Below are 19,335 nucleotides of genomic sequence, written 5' to 3' on the forward strand. Positions count from 1 at the left end.
GATGCCGCCTTAATGGGACAATAAAAGCCCTCCCTACACCGACCCCTAACCCTACCCAGTAAATGCTTTTCCTTAGGCACTTTATTTCCGTAAATGTAAATGCCTTTTCGATGTGATGGTAAAAGGGAGAAGAGCAAGCTTTGCAAAAGGCGGATTTGAACCCGCGTCAAAATCAAGTTCCATGAGCCTTACGCTCTACTCACTGAAGACGTTGAAATGTGCACGTTTTTTAGTCTTGTGTGGCCCAAACAGGCATTGTTGGGCAAAGCTAGTGTGAATAGCCCTTGCCAACAAGGCATGCTATTTGCACTTGGTGTAAATAGACACTCTGTAAATATAAATAAATACTCACAGAGCTTTTCTGCAGTTAACCACAGCTGGTATAAGTCTCTTTCTACCGACATTTGATGTGTTGTATTTCATGAGATCAAACTCATCCAGCACTTCCTCTGACATTTGAAGAATGTAGGTTATTGCTGAGCAGTGACCAGGGGAGAGTTTATTCTCTGAATGTTCACCTGATTTCACAAACTCCTGAATATCTCTGTACAGAGTCTGATCATTTACTTCGAGAAGACAGAGAAACAGACTGATGGATCTGTCCGCTAAAAGACCATAACTTTCCTTAATTTTGTCTTTAATGTGTTGAGTGGTTTCTATGATGGTCTCTGAGCTTTTTTCTGTATGTGTCAGTAGATCCTGTAAGAGTCTCTGATTAGACTCCAGTGAGATACCCAACAGGAACCTCAGAAAGAGATCCAGGTAACCATTTTCACTCTGAAGAGTTTTAGTAACTGCTGATTTTAGAAGCTCACACAAAGGTTTAGACATGTAGCTCTCATTTCTGTTATCCAGAAAGTATTGCAATGGCTCCAAGTTCTTCATCAGATGACAGTTAAACACATAGAATGCAGCGAGAAACTCCTGAAAGCTCCGATGTATGAAGCAGTAGACTTTCCTGTGATGAATCACAGATTCCTCCTTAAAGATCTCAGTGCAAATCCCAGAATACACTGATGCATCAGTGATGGCTATGCCACACTCGCTCAGGTCCTCCTCATAAAACATCACATTGCCTTTCATCAGCTGTTTGAAAGCCAGTTCAGCAAGTTTCACAATAACTTCTCTGTTGGACTGCAGGAGTTTCTCTGGGTCTCTCTCTTCATACTTCACATTCCTCATGTTGATCTGAGTCAGCAGGAAGTGGATGTACATTTCAGTCAGAGTTTGAGGAATTTTATCTTGTTTCGGGAGGTTTTGAAGCACACTGGCTGAGATCCAGCAGAAGACAGGTATGTGGCACATGATGTGAAGGCTTCTTGATCTTCGAATGTGTGAGATGATTCTGCTGGCTTGATGCTCATCACTTATTATCTTATTAAAATATTCTTCCTTCTGAGGGTCACTGAATCCTTGAATTTCTGTCAGACGGTTGATGTATTTGGAGGGGATCTGATTGGCTGCTGCTGGTCTGGAGGTGATCCAGATAAGAGCCAAGGGAAGCAGCTCTCCTCTGATGAGGTTTGACATCAACACACCCACTGATGAAGTCTCAGTCACATCAGAAACTTTCTGAGCATCTGAAAACATCAGTGAAATTCTGCTTTCATCCAGACCATCAAAGATGAACACAACTTTACACTCCTCATAAACCTTTAAGTCCAGATCTTGAAGTTCAGGATGAAAGTCCAGCAGGAGTCTATGAAGACTGTACTGTTGATCTCGGATCAAGTTCAGCTCTCGAAATGAAAGCACAAACATGAAATCTACATCCTGATTGGCATTTCCCTCGGCCCAATCCAGAATGAACTTCTGCACAGAGACGGTTTTTCCGATTCCAGCAATGCCTTTAGTAAGAACAGTCTTGATTTGCTTTTTCTCCTCACATCCTGGTTCAGGTGAGGCTTTAAAGATGTCATTGCAGTAGATTGGAGTGTCTTGTGAGTTTTGTGTTCTGGGAGTTTTCTCCATATGTAAAACCTCATGTTCTTCATTCACCCCTTCACTCTCTCCTTCTATGATGTAAAGCTGTGTGTAGATCTTGTTCAAGAGGGTTTGATTATCTTGTACTTTGATTCCTTCAAATAAGCTCTCATATCTGTTCTTCATGCTTGTTTTGTGTTGGTCTTTGTCTCTATGTAGCTTATAATCTACTGCTTGCTGAGAATTCTGTTGCAGGTCTCCAGTTTGAACATCGCTATCCACACAACAGAAACAAGAACAACACAACAAATTAATGAATGCATGAGCAGCAAGATATTTTAATAAACCACATGTTTTAGTCTCAAAACTGGTTGAGACATAATTAACAGGCCCAGACTATTTTTATGCCATATATGCCCATACTGAGCTATAGCAAGATTTATTATTTACATGTTTGTTAAAATTGAAAACATTGTATATCTATAAAAAAAATATAGTAACCCTCTCCAACCCCCCCCCCCCCCCATCTCTTCTTAAATAAAGATAATGAAACTGTTACAGGGACTACAAAGAACAGAGTTGAGGCCAGAATCTAATAGGAAACATAGATGTATTTTATTTTACATTTCTCAAATCATGTAAAACTTGACATAAACTCTAAACTTGTTAATCAAATCTGATTGACTGGAATGTTGTTACAGGATCAACAAAGATGTTGATCCAGGAACATGTTTTGGTGAAATCATGTTCATCTATGTATCTGTTTAAAGTATATTTAGCAGATGCATAGGTGAAATAAAGTATTTTTACTGTAAACTATAAAATGTCACAGTATTAAGAATCAAGGGTATGTAAACTTTTGAACAGGGTTATTTTTATAAATTCAGCTATTTTTTATCTTGTGAACTATATGAAATCTTTTTTATGTAAAATATTTTATTCCCAGCCTGTTTCCCTGTCTTGTGAGGACTTTTGTTATTTCCTGTCTTATGTCATGTTTTGTAGTTTGTAGTTTTTCATGTTGATTAGTAGGTGTTTAGAGGAAGAATTGTGCGCACATCCAATTAAACTTTTACAGGTGCCATATTCAATAAAGAATAAATCAAAGTAAACAAAAATCTGCACACTGTTAATACTGCTCCAAAAGATTTATTAAAACATGCAACGTTTCAACCCAAAAGGGTCTTCGTCAGTGAAGACCTAAGACCCTTTTGGGTTGAAACGTTGCATGTTTTAATAAATCTTTGGGAGCGGTATTATCAGTGTGCAGATTTTTGTTTACTTTGATTAGTAGGTGTTTCCCATTTAGCCACTCCCTCTTCTTATCTTGTTAATCTTGTTTCCCTTTGTGTATATATACCCCAGTGCTTCAGTTGTTTTTTGTCGGTCATTGCTCCTGTATGTGTCCTGCCTTTTTGCCTTCTCGGATTTTCTTTGCTTACGTCTTTAACAAATGTTCAAGCTGCATTTGGATTCTCATTGTGCCCTGCTCACACGTGACATCAGGACAGCACTAAATAAAATATAACATGCCATTTTTATGATCCCTCTTATTTTGTTAAAATTATTAACTAGGGCTGTCAAAAGATTAATCGCGATTAATTGCATCCAAAATAAAAGTTTGTGTTTACATAATATATGTGTGTGTACTCTGTTAATTATTATTTATATATAAATACACACACATTCATGTATATATTTAAGAAATATTTGCATGTATATACTGTATATACATTTATATAATCTATAATATATATAAATGTAATGTTTTATATATACTTTTTTTTTCTTAAATATATACATGCTTTTGTGTGTATTTATATATAAATAATAATTAACAGAGTACACACACATTATATTATCCTTGTGCACTGTGTGACATATGACAGTGCTGCCCTCAAGGATCCTACAAATCAACAGCTGATTTTTATCAGTTATTTTGTCTTTGGGCCGTTATATTTCTCACAGATTTCTGCTCATTCTAAATCATATACAAATTAAGTAGCAGAGTAAATATTACATAAATATGAATGCATTAGTGAGAGACCTATTGCAAGTGAAGTAATTCTACCTGGCAGCGTCTCTACTAATAGTTAAAGCTGCTGTCCATAACTTTTTTCGTGTTTCGTGATTTACAAAAATTATATAATGAGAATGTACAACATAAATCCATTTTCCAAACCATGTTTTTGTCTTACCCTGAATCCAGTGTTAATTTTGACAGCATATTTTGATTTAGTTTTAGTCATAGTCTTTTGATTAAAATGCCATTTAGTTTTAGTCATATTTTAGTCACCTGAATTGTTTTTAGTTTTAGTCTAGTTTTAGTCTCCTAAAATCTAAAGAGTTTAGTTAAATTATATATTTTTTTTAATGGTTTTAGTGAACTATCATAACCCTGATACTTTATTTAATATGTGTCAAATACTGGTCTTTCCTCCTGACTATGAATTAAAGGGGAATTAAATTAAATACAGTTTATTGTGTAAGCAAAAATGAATAAATAATGCGTGACTTTTAATTATAAACCAGCTGGAAATACACCGGGACTCTTATTTTGAAATCTCGCCTTCAACAGCTCATTCAAGTTCAGATGAGGAGATAAAATATGCATTGTTACAACTGTCTAAAACACATTACTATATAAATATTGTAAAGTAAACATTATCATTATTCATCAGCATTAGTTCATAAACAATTGCCTGGCATTAATGTGTGTTATTCATTGATTGTGAGCCACTCTGGAGCGCTGGATTGGGGATGCGTGAGTGAGCCTGTAGAACGTGCAACAGCGCCGTGTTCTCCAGTGGTTAGATCAGCACATTCAAATCAAATGTGCACATCTGTTACACAGGATATCAGTTCTAACTGGATCTCTTCCCTAATCGTCCCTCCCTAACATTTTCGTCTCATTTTTATTTGTTGACGAAAATGACAGTTGATTTTCGTTATAGTTTTTGTCATCCAACACTAGTTTTTATTTAGTTATCGTCTCGTTTTCGTCATTGAAAAAAGGTTGTTGACGAAAATTATAACGAAAATTATTCATCAACGAAATTAACACTGCCTGAATCATTATGGTACACTTATTATAAGTGTTTATATTGAGACTATTTCAGACCAGGTGGTAGGAACCGCTGCGGAGGAGCACAGTCCCTGCATGACTCGCCATAAACATAGAGAAGAGAGAAGTAGCTCCAGCTGCAATGTTCTTCCACAAGACGCATGCAGATCTGTTTATTAACCACTAGAGCGCAAAAAGTTATGGACTGCAGCTTTAAGCTGAGGATATTAGTTACTAAGAAATATATGCTAGAACTTTTGGATTTGCTTCTGATTTCTCTCAACATGTGGATAAGAGGGGTCAGACAATAAAAGGGAAAATAATCAAATACATTTTCAAATATATTAAATATATAAGATATTATATTGTAAATGTAAAAGTAATGTAATGTGATTTATTAGATATAAAAAGTACATAACGTAGCCCCAACACTGCTCACATGACACGAGCAGTGTGTGTGTTCAGAAAGTCTTATGTCAGAAGTTTATACCAACAAGGTTTTAAAACATATGCAAACAATAAACTTTAATGATGAAAAAGAACTGCAATGTCATGTGAGCATGACTGTGATAGAGATGATATTCAGAAACAGACATATGATTGGTTTATTGTTACTGGTATATCTAAAGCATGAGTTGTAAAGGCACAGCTCTTTTCTGGGAATGTCAAATTAATATTTCTGTTTCTTATCTCCAGTACTGGTTATTATCTCACCTGGGGTTGAAGATCTCTTTTCCATCACTGAATGTAGCGGGGAGTCTCATGGATGCATTACTCTTCACAGACACACAGCTGGGCTCTGGAGATGTTGCTCTCTGGTTTTGAACATCGCCCTCCCCTCTCTCCTCACAGAGACTCATTTTAACAAGCGGTGTTCTCCTATGAATTAATCATGATTTTCAGCCCTTTGGAAACACTGAGAACTTAAACGATACATAAGAGGAAAAAAACTAATTCTAATAAACAATATCATTCTTTAACACAGGGTTGCTGAATCTCACACAATTAACAATAATACATTTTCCAAGCTTTATAATTGTTTGGCTGCATTAACTAGGTCAGCCGGAAACAGGAGCACTTCCTATAACACCTGATGTACTTGTTTACATCATAAGAAGAATGGCATCTACGCAAATATTAGTCTCTCTGTTTATCCCGAGGTTTACCTTAGTCAGCCGGATCTGGGCCGTATCCAGATCAGATGGTGGACCTGCACCTAGACACAACCACTACGCATCCCTGAATTGTCTGCAGAGACAATGTCAACTAGACTCTCCCCTGTGAAAGCCTCATCGACACGACATCCAGTGACACTGATCCTCAACAAACCTGTCTCTGAATCATAATCATACTCTTTTCGTTTGTTGGCCAGAGGAAAACTGGCACCCCGACTGAGCCTGGGAAAACCAGGTTGCTGCTGGAAGAGGTGTTGGTGAGGCCAGCAGGGGGTGCTCAACCTGTGGTCTGTGTGGGTCCTAATGCCCCAGTATAGTTATGGGAACCCTATACTGTAACAAGCACTATTCTTTGGATGAGATGTTAAACCAAGGTCCTGACTCTCTGTGGTCATTAAAATCCCATGACACTTCTCATAAAGAGTAGGGGTATAATCCCGGTGTCCTAGCCAAATTCCCTCCATTGGCCCTTACCAATCATGGCCTCCTAATAATCCCCATCCATTAAATTGGCTCTATCACTCTCTCTCTTCTACACCTATAGCAGGTGTGTGGTGAGCTCACTGGCGTCACTGGATTGTGGATTCAGTCGCATTAGCCAAGTGGATGCTGCACACTGGTGGTGGTTGAGGAGAGACCCCTGACATGGTTGTAAAGCGCTTTGGGTGTACAGTAGTACATATGAAAGTGCTACATATATATGCCTCATTCATTCATTCATTTAACTATATTATTGATCTGCCAACATTGACACTATATGATAATTTAACTGAGCTGGACGATGACCACTGTTTTCTGCAGAGCGACTGTACAGCCAAATCAAATTCTGTTGAATTATTTTCCTGTTAACACTGTGAAGCTGCTTTGAAACAATCTGCCTTGTAAAACGCACTAAATACATAAATGGGACCTGACCTGACTTGACTTAACTATAACTTAACTAATGGGAATGAAATAGTATGGAAGCTCATTGGTAGAAATGTTTCTTTTCAATTGGTTTGGGCTTCTCTCCTGCCTTTATGAATGACATGTACTTTCTGGGGGGTGGTGCCTGCACTTTGTTATGGCTAAAGCCCAATTTATACTTCTGCGTTGCGTGTACGCCATACGTGGTAGGCTGTGTTGCATGCGTAGCCTACGACGTACCCTGACGTGCACCTCTCCAAAAATGTAAAAACGCGTAAATTCTACGCGGACAGCAACCGCTGTGATTGGTCTGCTCAGGTCAAAAAAATTATCTGCGATAGGAGTGTGTGTGTGTGTGTGTGTCCAGAAATGGGATGATAGTTTAATCCTTACATCTGCTATATAACACAATATTTAGATATATACAATATAATTCTTTATGTTAGTGAATAAATACATAGATCCGCTATGAGTGCGTGTGAGCTCTTGATGGTCTAGTGGTAGAATCTTTGTTAAGCGTGCTAGAGGTGAGTTCTAATCCACCATTGTATAGTTTATTTATTTATTTTCTCATTAAAACCAAAGATGTTAATCAGTGATTGTATATCAAGAACAGGGACACATTTGGGTGCATTTCGTTTTGTGATTTCAACGGAACGAATAGTCTCCGCAACAGCAATCAATTGAAGCACTTGTCAGTGCACGAGCCACCGATACTTAAAACCACGAGCACTCTGCATGATTTCAAAAACGCATTCCAGCACCAGATCGCCTCCTGTTTGACTCTACTAATCAACTAGAGATGCTTAATTTGTATTAGATACAACAACTCAAGCTACAAGAAAAGTCACTGCTGCTGCTCCGACAATGTACACAAGTTGCTTCTTCTTCGGCTTTTGCCTTGATACTGTGGGTTACACCATCAACATGCCCGTGGACACTGTCTACTAGCGGTCTGCATGTGTAATAGCACATTGACGTGGACAACAACGCAGAAGTATAAATGAAAACCCACACGTTACTTGCGGCATTGAGGATACGCCGTAGGTCCGACGCAGAAGTATAAATCAGCCTTAAAGGGTAACTTCAGTGATTTAGCATTAGGCTTTGTATCAGTAGAAACCCGGTAGTATATTCAAATTATGGTACTTTCCCCCCTCATATCCCCCTGAGACGAGAGAATTATGCATTTTATTTCTGGAAAAATTCCTCCGATGACGCAAATATCGTCATTTTGCGTCATCGAAGGATTTTTGGGCCAGAGGCTAAAACTACAGCCACTAGATGGAGCTGTTCCGCATGTTATCAACCGGCCCATAGGGGAGAGATCTCACACACAGAATGTAAGACACAGACGGCCACACGGACAATCATCATAACGCAGCGTGGTGCAGAGTAAAGTGAGTGTTTCAACTTTTCAATGAATTCCTGTGATAGTTTAGCTTCCATATGCGATCTGAAAACGTGCCAAACTGGCGCTTAACGTTACCTCAGCTCTTCGTGATGAAGGAAATCTGACACTGCTGTGTCTGTGACGTGACCTTTGTTCGGCTCAATCACACTTTATTGAAAAGACACGTTCAGTTTTTAAGGGTAGTGTTTATTCTCTAACTGAACGAAATGATTGTATTACTATGAAGATCAAAACGAAGGTGTACAGAGTGGCCTCGTAGGGCAGCGAAGCAAGTGCATTCTGGGAGTTGTTGTCTTTCATCCACATGAGACAAAAATACATTTTGTCTTTTCTCAGTCTAGAAGGCACCAAATTCAAAAATAATTTCACATTTCTACTGCATAAATGTCCCAGTTTAAATACAAAGCTTAATGCTAAATAACTGAAGTTACCCTTTAAGGAGACACTCTCGGCCACTACCTTCAGTACCTGGTTGTGTCGCCAGCGGTATCGACCATCCACCAGGGCCTTTGGGCAGCTGCTCAGGAGTTCCTCTCCCAGAGCAGAGAGGGCAGGATGGTGTGTCAGCCATGCCCCAGAGTTGGAGGTTTGCCGGGCTGGGAAAGGTATCATACACGGCTTGGAATTTTATGTGCTGGGGCTCTGCTCACCAGATGTCAGTTTAGGTAAACTTTCGCTCCATTGCACTCTCTCATCTCATCCAAGCCCCCTACTGTCTCATGCCTGCCATTCTGCTTGTTCTCATTTCTCCCACAGCTGCCCTCACCTCCTCCTGAACAAGCCACCTTCTCTCCTTGCCCTGGGCCTTGCTGTACTTAGGTGATGGAAAGCTCTCGAAGCCTGCTCTTCCCTTCGCCACTATCTCCACCACTGCCTTGTTCCTCAGCCTTGCTTCTGCCGCCTCCAGCTCCCTAATGGCACTCCTTTTCCTGCCAGTGCGGATTTCAACGCCGGCCGCTGAGACTTGTGGGTCTTTTGAGTCTCTGTACTGCAGTGACTCTCTAGTGTGGGAGATCTTGAACTCTTCCATGATGCTTTTGAATGGAAGCTGCAGAATGTTGTCCCTTCCGTACAGAACTGTGTGCTGATGCTGCGTGGCAATCCGAGCCAAATGCAAAGATATTCACTGATCTTACTCTCCATTGCCTCTACTGATGTGACTGGTACATAATAAACTATCAGAGGCCAGAGAAAGCAGGGCAGGAGGCTGTGTTGGTAAATCCAGGACTAGTTTTCCTGGCAGTCCTGACTCGTCTACTCTGTTGAGCAATAATTTCATAACGCATCAATGCATAACCGACACGCTGCATAATAAAAGAATAGACAGATTAGCTTACACCTCATTATTTAAAAAACATTTAGCCCAATTAAACAAGGAATTATAGGCCTATATTTAAAATGATTATCAGTCTATAATATGTCAGAACACTGCGATAATATCAGTCGCAATGAAAAGTAAGAGCAGCTTTATTTCAAAAACAACTTGTTTAACACGAAATAGGCATACTTTCCAGAATTAAATAAAAAAAAAATCACAATATGGGCCACAAGAGAAATATTAAGAGTATAAATTAAGACAGTTATAGACTACGTTATCAGCATATGTTAAAGTAGATTTATCTCTCGTTGTCTTTGTGAGAATATACGAAGAAAGCTTGTCAGATTTTACTTTCACTTTCTGTGGTGAATAATTGAGTGGGTTTGAGACTTCACCGACTCTCGCGCACATTGCATTTGCACATTTGAGTTTGCACATTGTGTGATATCCACTGACTCGTCTTCATGTTTTAAAACGGGGGGATCAATATTGCGACGTGACATTTGATGTCAAATGATGGACAACGGTTCACATTTCCCATGATAATAAAGTTAAGTAAATATTAAATAATATAAAATAAAAGTAAATAAATAAATAAAGTGTGAAAGTAAAACAAGTAAATTAATGATCAAGTAGCTAAATGAACAGAAGAGGCGCTGATTGGCTACTACACAGTGGTTTGGAAGACTTTTTATAACACAAACTGGAGGCGCAACAGTTTGCTAAATTTCTGCTATTTGAAAGCTGCCTGCAGAACTTAAAGATCTCCCTCTTTTTGTTTCCTTTCTTGCTGCATTAAAGATAAAATTGTTAAATTTCTGCTTTGGAACAGGCGCAGTGAGTGGAAAATAGGGCAATAAGTTCATAGCTCTGCTTTAGTTGTGCGATAACCACACGAGGGGCGACCAGAATTACTAACATGCCAGAAATTCATCCGACCATCCGACTGCCGATCAGGAGAGGTTTGTCGTCTCTCATTTCCCTCTGTACACTGCACGAACACCTCACAACACAACGCACAATAAAGCTGAAAATCGGGCTGACCCAAAAAAGAGTAATGATGCTTTATGATACTAATAAAACATCAGATGATCTCACTTTGTCACTGATGTTTAATGAATAATTCTCTGTTTCTTGTCTCCAGTACTGGTTATTGTCTCACCTGGGGCTGAAGATCTCTTTTCCATCACTGAATGTAGCGGGGAGTCTCATGGATTCATTACTCTTCATAGACACACAGCTGGGCTCTGGAGTTGTTGCTCTCTGGTTTTGAACATCGCCCTCCTCTCTCTCCTCACAGAGACTCATTTTAATAAGTGGTGTTCTCCTATGAATTAATCAGGATTTTCAGCCCTTTAGAAACACTAAGAACATTAAAAAAAACACACTTCTAATAAACAATATAATTCCATAATGCATGGTTGCCGAATCTCACACACTCAACAAGAAAATATTTGTTTTCCAAGCTTTATAATGGTGCATCCAAAAAGTGCATCCATTCATCATAAAAGTAAACCATATGGCTCCAGGGGCCTTCTAATAAAGGCCTTCTGAAGCGAAGCGATGCGTATTTGTAAGAAAAATATCCATATTTATAACTTTGTAAACTATAATCACTAGGCTACTCCTACAACCTACGTCAGGTGTATGTAATATAAAACTATGTAAAACCATTTACATAGTTTTATATTAAATTTACATTATATTTGTGTCAAATCATGGTTAACAGACCGACTTCACCTTCTGCTGCAAGATACGTTTACGTTCATAGTTTAACAGCTTGAATAAAGTCCAAACATATAGGGAAAAAATTTTGTTTCTAATTTTTTTATCTTGCATTGTTGTGCATTTTTTTCACACACTAACCTCATTGTGAATGCATAACTTTTGCCTGATGTGATTATATTCACTGTTTTGTGCTGCCCCCTAATGGATGTACCAGGTCACAACACACTTCAGTTGACTTCAATGGTGTGGAGTAGCATAACAATAACAGAAAGACAACAAAAAACTCAATGAAGTTGGGAAATACAGTGAATTATATGCCACAAACCACAGATTCATTAAAGGCAAAATACGGAAATAAACTGTGTTATCGGTTATTCAGAATCTCAATTAATTCAGTTAACGTATGCCCTGAGGTAAAATGTTCAATGACTAAGCTTAGCAACAATTGTATTTAATTGTACTGTAGAAACATAACACAACTTACAGTATAGCAACATAATGGTATAATAACAGACACAAAAGGACTCCATTGGGTTCAGGGTCCATTGGCCGTTTGGGGTGGCAGTGGCTCAGTGGTTCATGTAGGTTGTCTACAAACTGGAAACCGGGGTTCAATCCCCGGTTCCACCTGACCAAGTCAGTGTATGAATGGGTGAATGTGAGGCAAGATGTAAAGCGCTTTGGATGGCCATGGGTCTGTTGAAAGCGCTATATAAATGCAGTCCATTTGAATAAGTCCTATGACTGTAAAAACTCTGCAACACGCAGGTGTAGCTGTTGGTGTCGTGCACTGACAGACAGTGGCCTAATGATAACCATTTTCATGGTCTTCCCATTGTTATTATGAAAAATGCCATTGTATTGGAAGGATATTTGAAGGAAACGATATTCACTTTTAATTTTTTTAATATTTTGTCAGTGACACGCTCAGTCAGAATTTTTTTTTACACTGCATTAAACTAGGCCTATCAGTTTACATTAAAGTCCCTGTAAAGGGAATTCTGAGATTTGTTTCTAAACACATTATAAATGTTAGAAATGTATTGCTGAAAACACGTTACAAAGACTTGAACGGTGTAGTACTGAATTGAAGTGACGTGTGGAAAGTATGGTGACCCAAACTTGGAATTTGTGCTCTGCATTTAACCTATCCAAGAACACACACACAGTAGTGAACACACACCCGGAGCAGTGGGCAGCCATATTGCTGTTAGGGGTTCGGTGCCTTGCTCAAGTCTCACCTCAGTCGTGGTATTGAGGGTGGAGGAGAGCGCTGGTATTCACTCCCCCCACCGACAATTCCTGCCGGACCTGAGACTCAAGCCCGGAACCTTCCGGTTACAAGTCCGACTCTCTAACCATTAGACCACGACTGCCCATGGAGTTAGACCGTTAATTGTGGAGTTAGACCGTTAAAGGTAGGGTAGGTAAGATTTGGTTAAAAAATGTTTTTTCCAAATTTGTTTAAACTTTCTTTATATATCAATACATAATTGAAATGTAAGTACTCTGAAAAAAAAGTATAAAAATTGAGTGTTTGTTGACCTCTCACGACTGTTTTAAAGACAGCTCATTATTTCCATTCACTCCACCTTCTCCCTTCTGGGCTCTTTTCAAAGCCACGCCCCCAAAACACATGAACGCGCTACGCCGACCGCTCAGTCTATTTACCTGAGACTAGCGGAGAAGAGGGAGCGGAGTGCATGTAGTGACATTATGTCAGAATCACATGTAATAAAAAAATCTAACTGTATCATTATGAATATAAACAAATAAGATGTCTTTTAGTTCTCACTATCAAGCTGGAATACCGATACTGGTAAAGTTTAAAATACACACACAACACAGTGTCTACAACACACACAGATACAAGATTAAAACATCAGTAAACATTGGTAGAGAATATAAAAACAAACCGCGGAAAAAGGGCGGAAATAAACGTGCAGGTAAAGTTCCCGGTGAACATGGTAAAAGAGTTTAGACAGAGGGTAGTAGCTAAAGCTAACTTAGTTCTAAAAAAAGTTCCTGGATGCGGTGTACTAGATTTTACACATGCATTTTGTTATCTAAAGTTACATTTTGCGAAATTCAACACGACAGCGATCAACTTGAGCTAAGCATATTTAGTATTTATCATCTTTAATGGCTCGCTAAGTGTATAACATTGTAACTTTATGCTAGGTAATGTTATGTTAGCTATATTAGGCAGCTACGTTTGATAGTGATACATGCTTCATGAAAACATAAACCAAAAAAATGTATAATCAAAATGAAAGACTACCTGTCCAGCAGAAATACAGCCTCTTGAACTCCTCAAATCAAACGGGTGCGTGGCTGCGCGCATGTGGGCAGACCCTGTTGCAAAAGCGGTGGTAGCCATGGTAGTGAGAGAGAGTGACAGTCGCCCAAGCCAATCACTTTTTTCGTCCCGGTCAAAAATAATGAGCGGTGTTTATTGCAGATTAAAAAGTCTAGAGTCACTTGATTTTTATACTCTCTTTTTCAGAGTACTTACATTTTAATTATGTATTGACATATAAAGAAAGTTTAAACAAATTTGGACAAAAGTGTTTTAGATCATTCTTACCTACCCTACCTTTAAACAGTTTTTCACCATTTCTGTGTTCAGGATTTTTTGGGCAGGGCTAAAACGGTGGCTTGAATGGTGCGTTCAAATCATGTCATAAAGATCATATTTAAGAGTTGAACGCACATGAACGGCACCATCATTTTGGTATGCTCTGGATTTTCTTTAAGCCCCGATCTTTGCTAGTTGGGGGAATGTCTTTGGGAAAAATGGCGCAATACCACAATACTGGAAGGTATTTAGCAGTGACATTGTCAGGTTTTTCTATTTACATATGATAACTATGATAGCATCATAATATAACAATATAATATGTAACGATAAAGTTTACAGTGGCTTCATAAATTAATTAAAAACATAAAAAAGCTACAAAGCTAACACACCTGATGCACATTACTTGTTCTTCATTTTCTGGAAGTAGATTTTAAGAACATTACTGTATACCTTACTTAATTTGTGTAATTAATTAAGAAAAAGTACTCCGCTATCTTACTCTGACGAAAGTGACTTGAACACACATGACATCGTAAACACGACTTCCTACCTCGTAAATACCAACTGCCCAGGAGGACTTGAACGCACCAGATGACGCACTGGAGCCACTGATAATTCACTGATAATCCACTACAGAATGGGGCCGAACCGACTATCTCCCACCCGCCAACATCTAGAGCCATTGACGGCAGTACGTGCCCACCAGCTTTCCCGCAAGGAAATATGCATGGAGATGATATGCAGATGTTGTGTATAGTAAAATGAGGTGCTGTAAGCTCCATATATGGTGATTTCGTGGAAGAGATGGAGTGGAATTGCACGTGCGCTCAATCTTCTTCTGGCTGGGTTAAATAAAGGGAAGTTTGCACAGGTTCTGGCATACGCATGGTTTTATAAATCGTACGCACACTTCTTCGGATGAAATCTACGGAAAGTTTTATAATCTATGGCCTCTGGTTATTGTCTCACCTGGTGTTGAAGATCTCTTTTCCATCACTGAATGTAGCGGGGAGTCTCATGGATTCATTACTCTTCACAGACACACAGCTGGGCTCTGGAGATGTTGCTCTCTGGTTTTGAATATCTCCCCCCTCTCTCTCCTCACAGAGACTCATTTTAACAAGCGGTGTTCTCCGATGATTTAATCAGGATTTTCAGCCCTTTAGAAACACTGAGAACATAAATGATACATAATATAATTTTTTAAATAAAGAATACAATTCTATAATGCAGGGTTGCAGATTCTCACTCGATCAACAAGAAAGCAAAAAATAAATAAATCATGAAATCTGCTTATAGGATTTTCACACTTAAGTGTATATCATCTCCTTATAGCATGCACTGAATGCTTGTTGCATTAATCAGAGCATAAAGGGCCACAAACTGCCAGCTTATTCCCATCATGCAAATGAGTCGGCTTCCAAACAAAGGAATGTTCCATTCTCATTGGTCAAGCTAAACTTGGGGAAACTGATCTCCAGACAGAGTTAAAAGGCACTGTCAGAGTGACTGCCCTCTCTGTTCCCTCAGAATCAAACTAACTGCACAGGTTCATCATCATTTCTTAGAATTAATAAATAATCAATATTGAGTGTTTGCTGGACGAACTGATTAATTAGTAATATTAATTTAGCTACATAAAGTTAATCCGATTAACTGGTCCAAATATTCATAATTAATAATAACAAGTTATTATTAACCCTTAAACAGGCAACGTGTACAACAGGATACATCTTTAGTCTCGTGTAGGAGGCACGAGAAATAATTTTTCATCCAGTACTGTTGTCAATATCATAGTTGAGTCTGTTTGGTTGTCCTTTAATCGAGTATCTGTATGCTATGCCAGTGGTTTTCAAACTTTTTTAAGAGCTTTTTTTAGTTCTTTTTTGTTGTCACGACCCATATAGCCTACTATAGGCCTACAACCATTTACATTCAAACAAGTCAAGCCAAGCATAAGATTTCTTGTACAATGGGCCATTTGACTGTATTCTCCATTAAACCACTAGATGGCACAAAAATTCAGCTCAGCACTTTTCCACACAATCGCTTTTTATTAATAATGCATTCGCAACAATAATGATAGCTAGGCCTATATATGGGACACTAATTAACAGGTTAACCGTTAACCAACAAGAATTTTAACCAATTAATCGTTTGATTGAAAAACAAACAAACATTTAAGTTTGCATTTGATTGCATTCAGAAATGTATATATAATGTACTATAAACATTATAAACTCTACAAACATAGCTATAGGTTATTTTAATTCCCCTCACTGCACAACAAATTTTAAGGAGTAGGAATATGGTGTGGCCCTTTAAGAGCAGCGCGTGCGAACTGCGCCTCGAGCACTCCCATGTATGCGGGTTATTTTATGTTGCTCAAATCAAGTTGTTTTGGTTATTCAGTAACGCTGTGGACGGTATAGCGTTTGTGATGGACTGCTACGCGAGTTTCACAGGGAATAAAGTGTGAGCTGTGAAAACGTGAAGCCAAAGTATAAAGTTCATAAAAATAAAGTTAAAGCTGCACTATGTAAAACAATTTCAGTAAAATATCCAAAAACCACCAGTGTTATATGTTTTGTTTAGTTGAGAACTTACAATATTCCAACTATTTGTAAATCGTGAGATGCTATTTTACCCGAGGAACCGGGAGGTGTGAGGGCGTCGCCTGTCGATGACATCATATCCATGTTCCCCTCGGTTTGCAGTTTTATTCTGCAGAAGCGCTTTACTCTCACTGCAGTGTGAACAAGTGTCATAGCAGCGGCAAGAGAACGCACAGAGTAACGTCATCACATCATCAACACACTCAGATGTGTCTAATATGATCAACAGAGCTGCGTTACCTCACACTCATGAGCGGAGGAGCGGAAGTGGCGCCGGCGACTGTGGCATAATAAAAGTCCCGCTGCTCGCGAGGCGTGTGTTGTGTTCATTTTATTAACAATTGCTCCAGCGGTTCCTCAGCTCCACAACACTCGGTCCTGCTCTGCTTCAGACTACAGTAACATTAATAATCACATCAACATGATTTCTGCCCGAGTCCTATCCCGATTCTTGAAGACCACATGTCCCAAGATTCTGCGCTCAAACGTGGCGTCATCAAACTACGCCTTTGTTTAGAACAGGCGACTTCTAGTGGACGGAAAAGTCACATAGTGCAGCTTTAATAAGTTCAATTATTGTTGTTGTTATTATTATTAAGTTAAAAGTGAATCTAGTATTATTATTGCTGGTGCCTTGCCATGAACCCTGCCCTCACAGCAAACAGAACCGAACCCTGTCTCCAAAACCGTGATGCGAACCATGGCATTGGTGTATCATTACACCCCTACCCTCTTCTCTTATATCGAAATCCTCCGCCATTTCTCTTGAAAAATCGTTGTTTTAGACTCTAATTCATGACCAGTGTTTTGTTTTGCTCTATCCTCTGCATTCATCAATGGGCAGGCGTCAAGGGTTCAAGGGTCAAGGGTTACTCTTTCACCGTAAGTTGATGCGTATGGTCTAGGACATTTATTATAATGGGTTTATGTGATTGTTTTAAGATCACTTAAATTAAATGTTTTGATTATTTTAAAGCCTAATAAAAGTTGAAATAGCTTTCAAGTATACTGTAATGTTGAATGCCTGTCATTAACATTTTTTTAAAATGTATTCATAGAGACATCAGATGGGTGGACTTGTTGTTCTTGATAAGCTGGCGCCTGCTCCAGATCTGCAGGTCACTACGTGCCTAACTCCGGGGTGAAAGCGTCAACAAGTGATATATGGACACGTGAATCTGATTAACAGACAATGTGTGGAAATTTACCAAGACTGTTCATTTTCTCTGAGCCACTCAGAATCATCTAATGAAAACAACTGTTGAGAGATGGTATGTACGATAGGCTGGTAGAGAGGGAGCGCGGCCTATGAACTCCTTGTGAGACTTGAAGCTTCTTCTGATGAAACTGCACACTATTCTTCAGTAAGTTTTTATTTAATTAATTGCACTCCTGACTCTTGGTCTTCATTTTTCACTACTGGTTCTGGGTCCTAAACTGTTACCCCAACACATTATATTAACATTATAGTAGTTTAATGTTCTGTGTCGGAAAACTGAGAAATTAGCAATTTTCTGCATGCATTTTTTACGATCTCTCTTATTTTGTTAAAATAATAGTAATTCAGATGAACAAACTTTCAGAATTGGTTTCAGAATGGGTTTAGATAGTGTTCAGGGGGTCAACTCTCTCAACTCAGAGTTTGACGCAGAGTTCATGACCTAAAAGTGGTCAACAACATAGCTGGGTAGCCACTAGAACTGACTTTTAAAAAAATACAAATTCCCATAGAATATAATGCAATTCATTTCTGGGGTGCTAAAAAGAACCTAGAAGTGCCATCATTGAGCATTTGTTTGTAAGCAGTAACATTATCTATTGTACTATGCACTACGAAGCAGCTGAGAAAATGTGATGGTGTATTGGTAACAGAGAAAACAATGAAAGAACCGGATTTGAAGCTAGAAAAAACAGTATCTATGCACGTTTCCTCGAAAGGCCCAACTCAACCCGTGGCTACAACACGGGAAATACAAAATATGACAAATGTTGACCTCGATGTGAATATTGAGAAAAACCTTATTAAAACCTGGACTGATGCATATTTTGCAAAAATGTATGTAATACGTTATATGATAAACTTTATCTTTTGCTTGACGCTTTGAGTAGCCTATACATCTTGATACATATATCATAAATATAAATACCACACACACACTTCATGGAAGTTATGAGAAGGACATTACTGGACTTACCAATAAATATGATAGAACTCATAGTCTTTGGTTCAGCATTCTGAAATGGCGTCTTACCAAATGCAGGATTCAAACTTTTGGTTTCGATTTCTGTTACTGTGAAGGAAGGATCAAATAACAAGTGCATCTCGACTGTGACTGGTCTATCCTGATAGCAGAGGGCTGTGATTGGTCAATGAGTGTGCCACTCATCCTTCTCACGTCACCTATTTTTTTTTAAACAGAGTTAAACTGATGAACTATCCAAGCATTCTTACAGTTAAACACGTTTACATAAATGCCAGTCAGACACTGGGCTCAAGTTTTATTGTGTGGAGAGTTATAAAAAGTCATGAAAAGTTTTATTAGCTTGCATTAGAATCTGGAATCAAAGAGAAAGCATTACCACTGAGTAATCAATATGGGTTCAATTACTT

General features: G+C 38.7%; 1 protein-coding gene across 3 annotated transcripts in view; it reads right to left on the reverse strand.

The window, feature by feature from the left end:
- The window catches only part of LOC307121667 (NACHT, LRR and PYD domains-containing protein 3-like), a 29,273-nt gene extending 10,279 nt beyond the window's left edge, over positions 1-18,994 (reverse strand). The window contains exons 1-6 of one of the 3 annotated variants that reach the window (XM_079809350.1): positions 18,920-18,965; positions 15,079-15,280; positions 10,963-11,127; positions 8,951-9,741; positions 5,702-5,866; positions 353-2,197 (exon numbers count right to left, since the gene is read on the reverse strand). In XM_079809350.1, coding sequence (XP_079665476.1) covers positions 353-2,197; positions 5,702-5,866; positions 8,951-8,979 — 2,039 coding nt within the window. In that variant the 5' untranslated portion in view covers positions 8,980-9,741; positions 10,963-11,127; positions 15,079-15,280; positions 18,920-18,965. Of the gene's footprint in view, positions 1-352; positions 2,198-5,701; positions 5,867-8,950; positions 9,742-10,962; positions 11,128-11,666; positions 11,764-15,078; positions 15,281-18,919 lie in introns of those variants that run through there. The other 2 variants (XM_079809348.1, XM_079809349.1) reach the window with 2 other exon arrangements.
- Between the last annotated feature and the right edge of the window lie 341 nt (positions 18,995-19,335).

Source organism: Gobio gobio, assembly GCF_949357685.1.
Source record: "Gobio gobio genome assembly, chromosome: 25".
In the NCBI taxonomy this organism is placed as follows: domain Eukaryota; kingdom Metazoa; phylum Chordata; class Actinopteri; order Cypriniformes; family Gobionidae; genus Gobio; species Gobio gobio.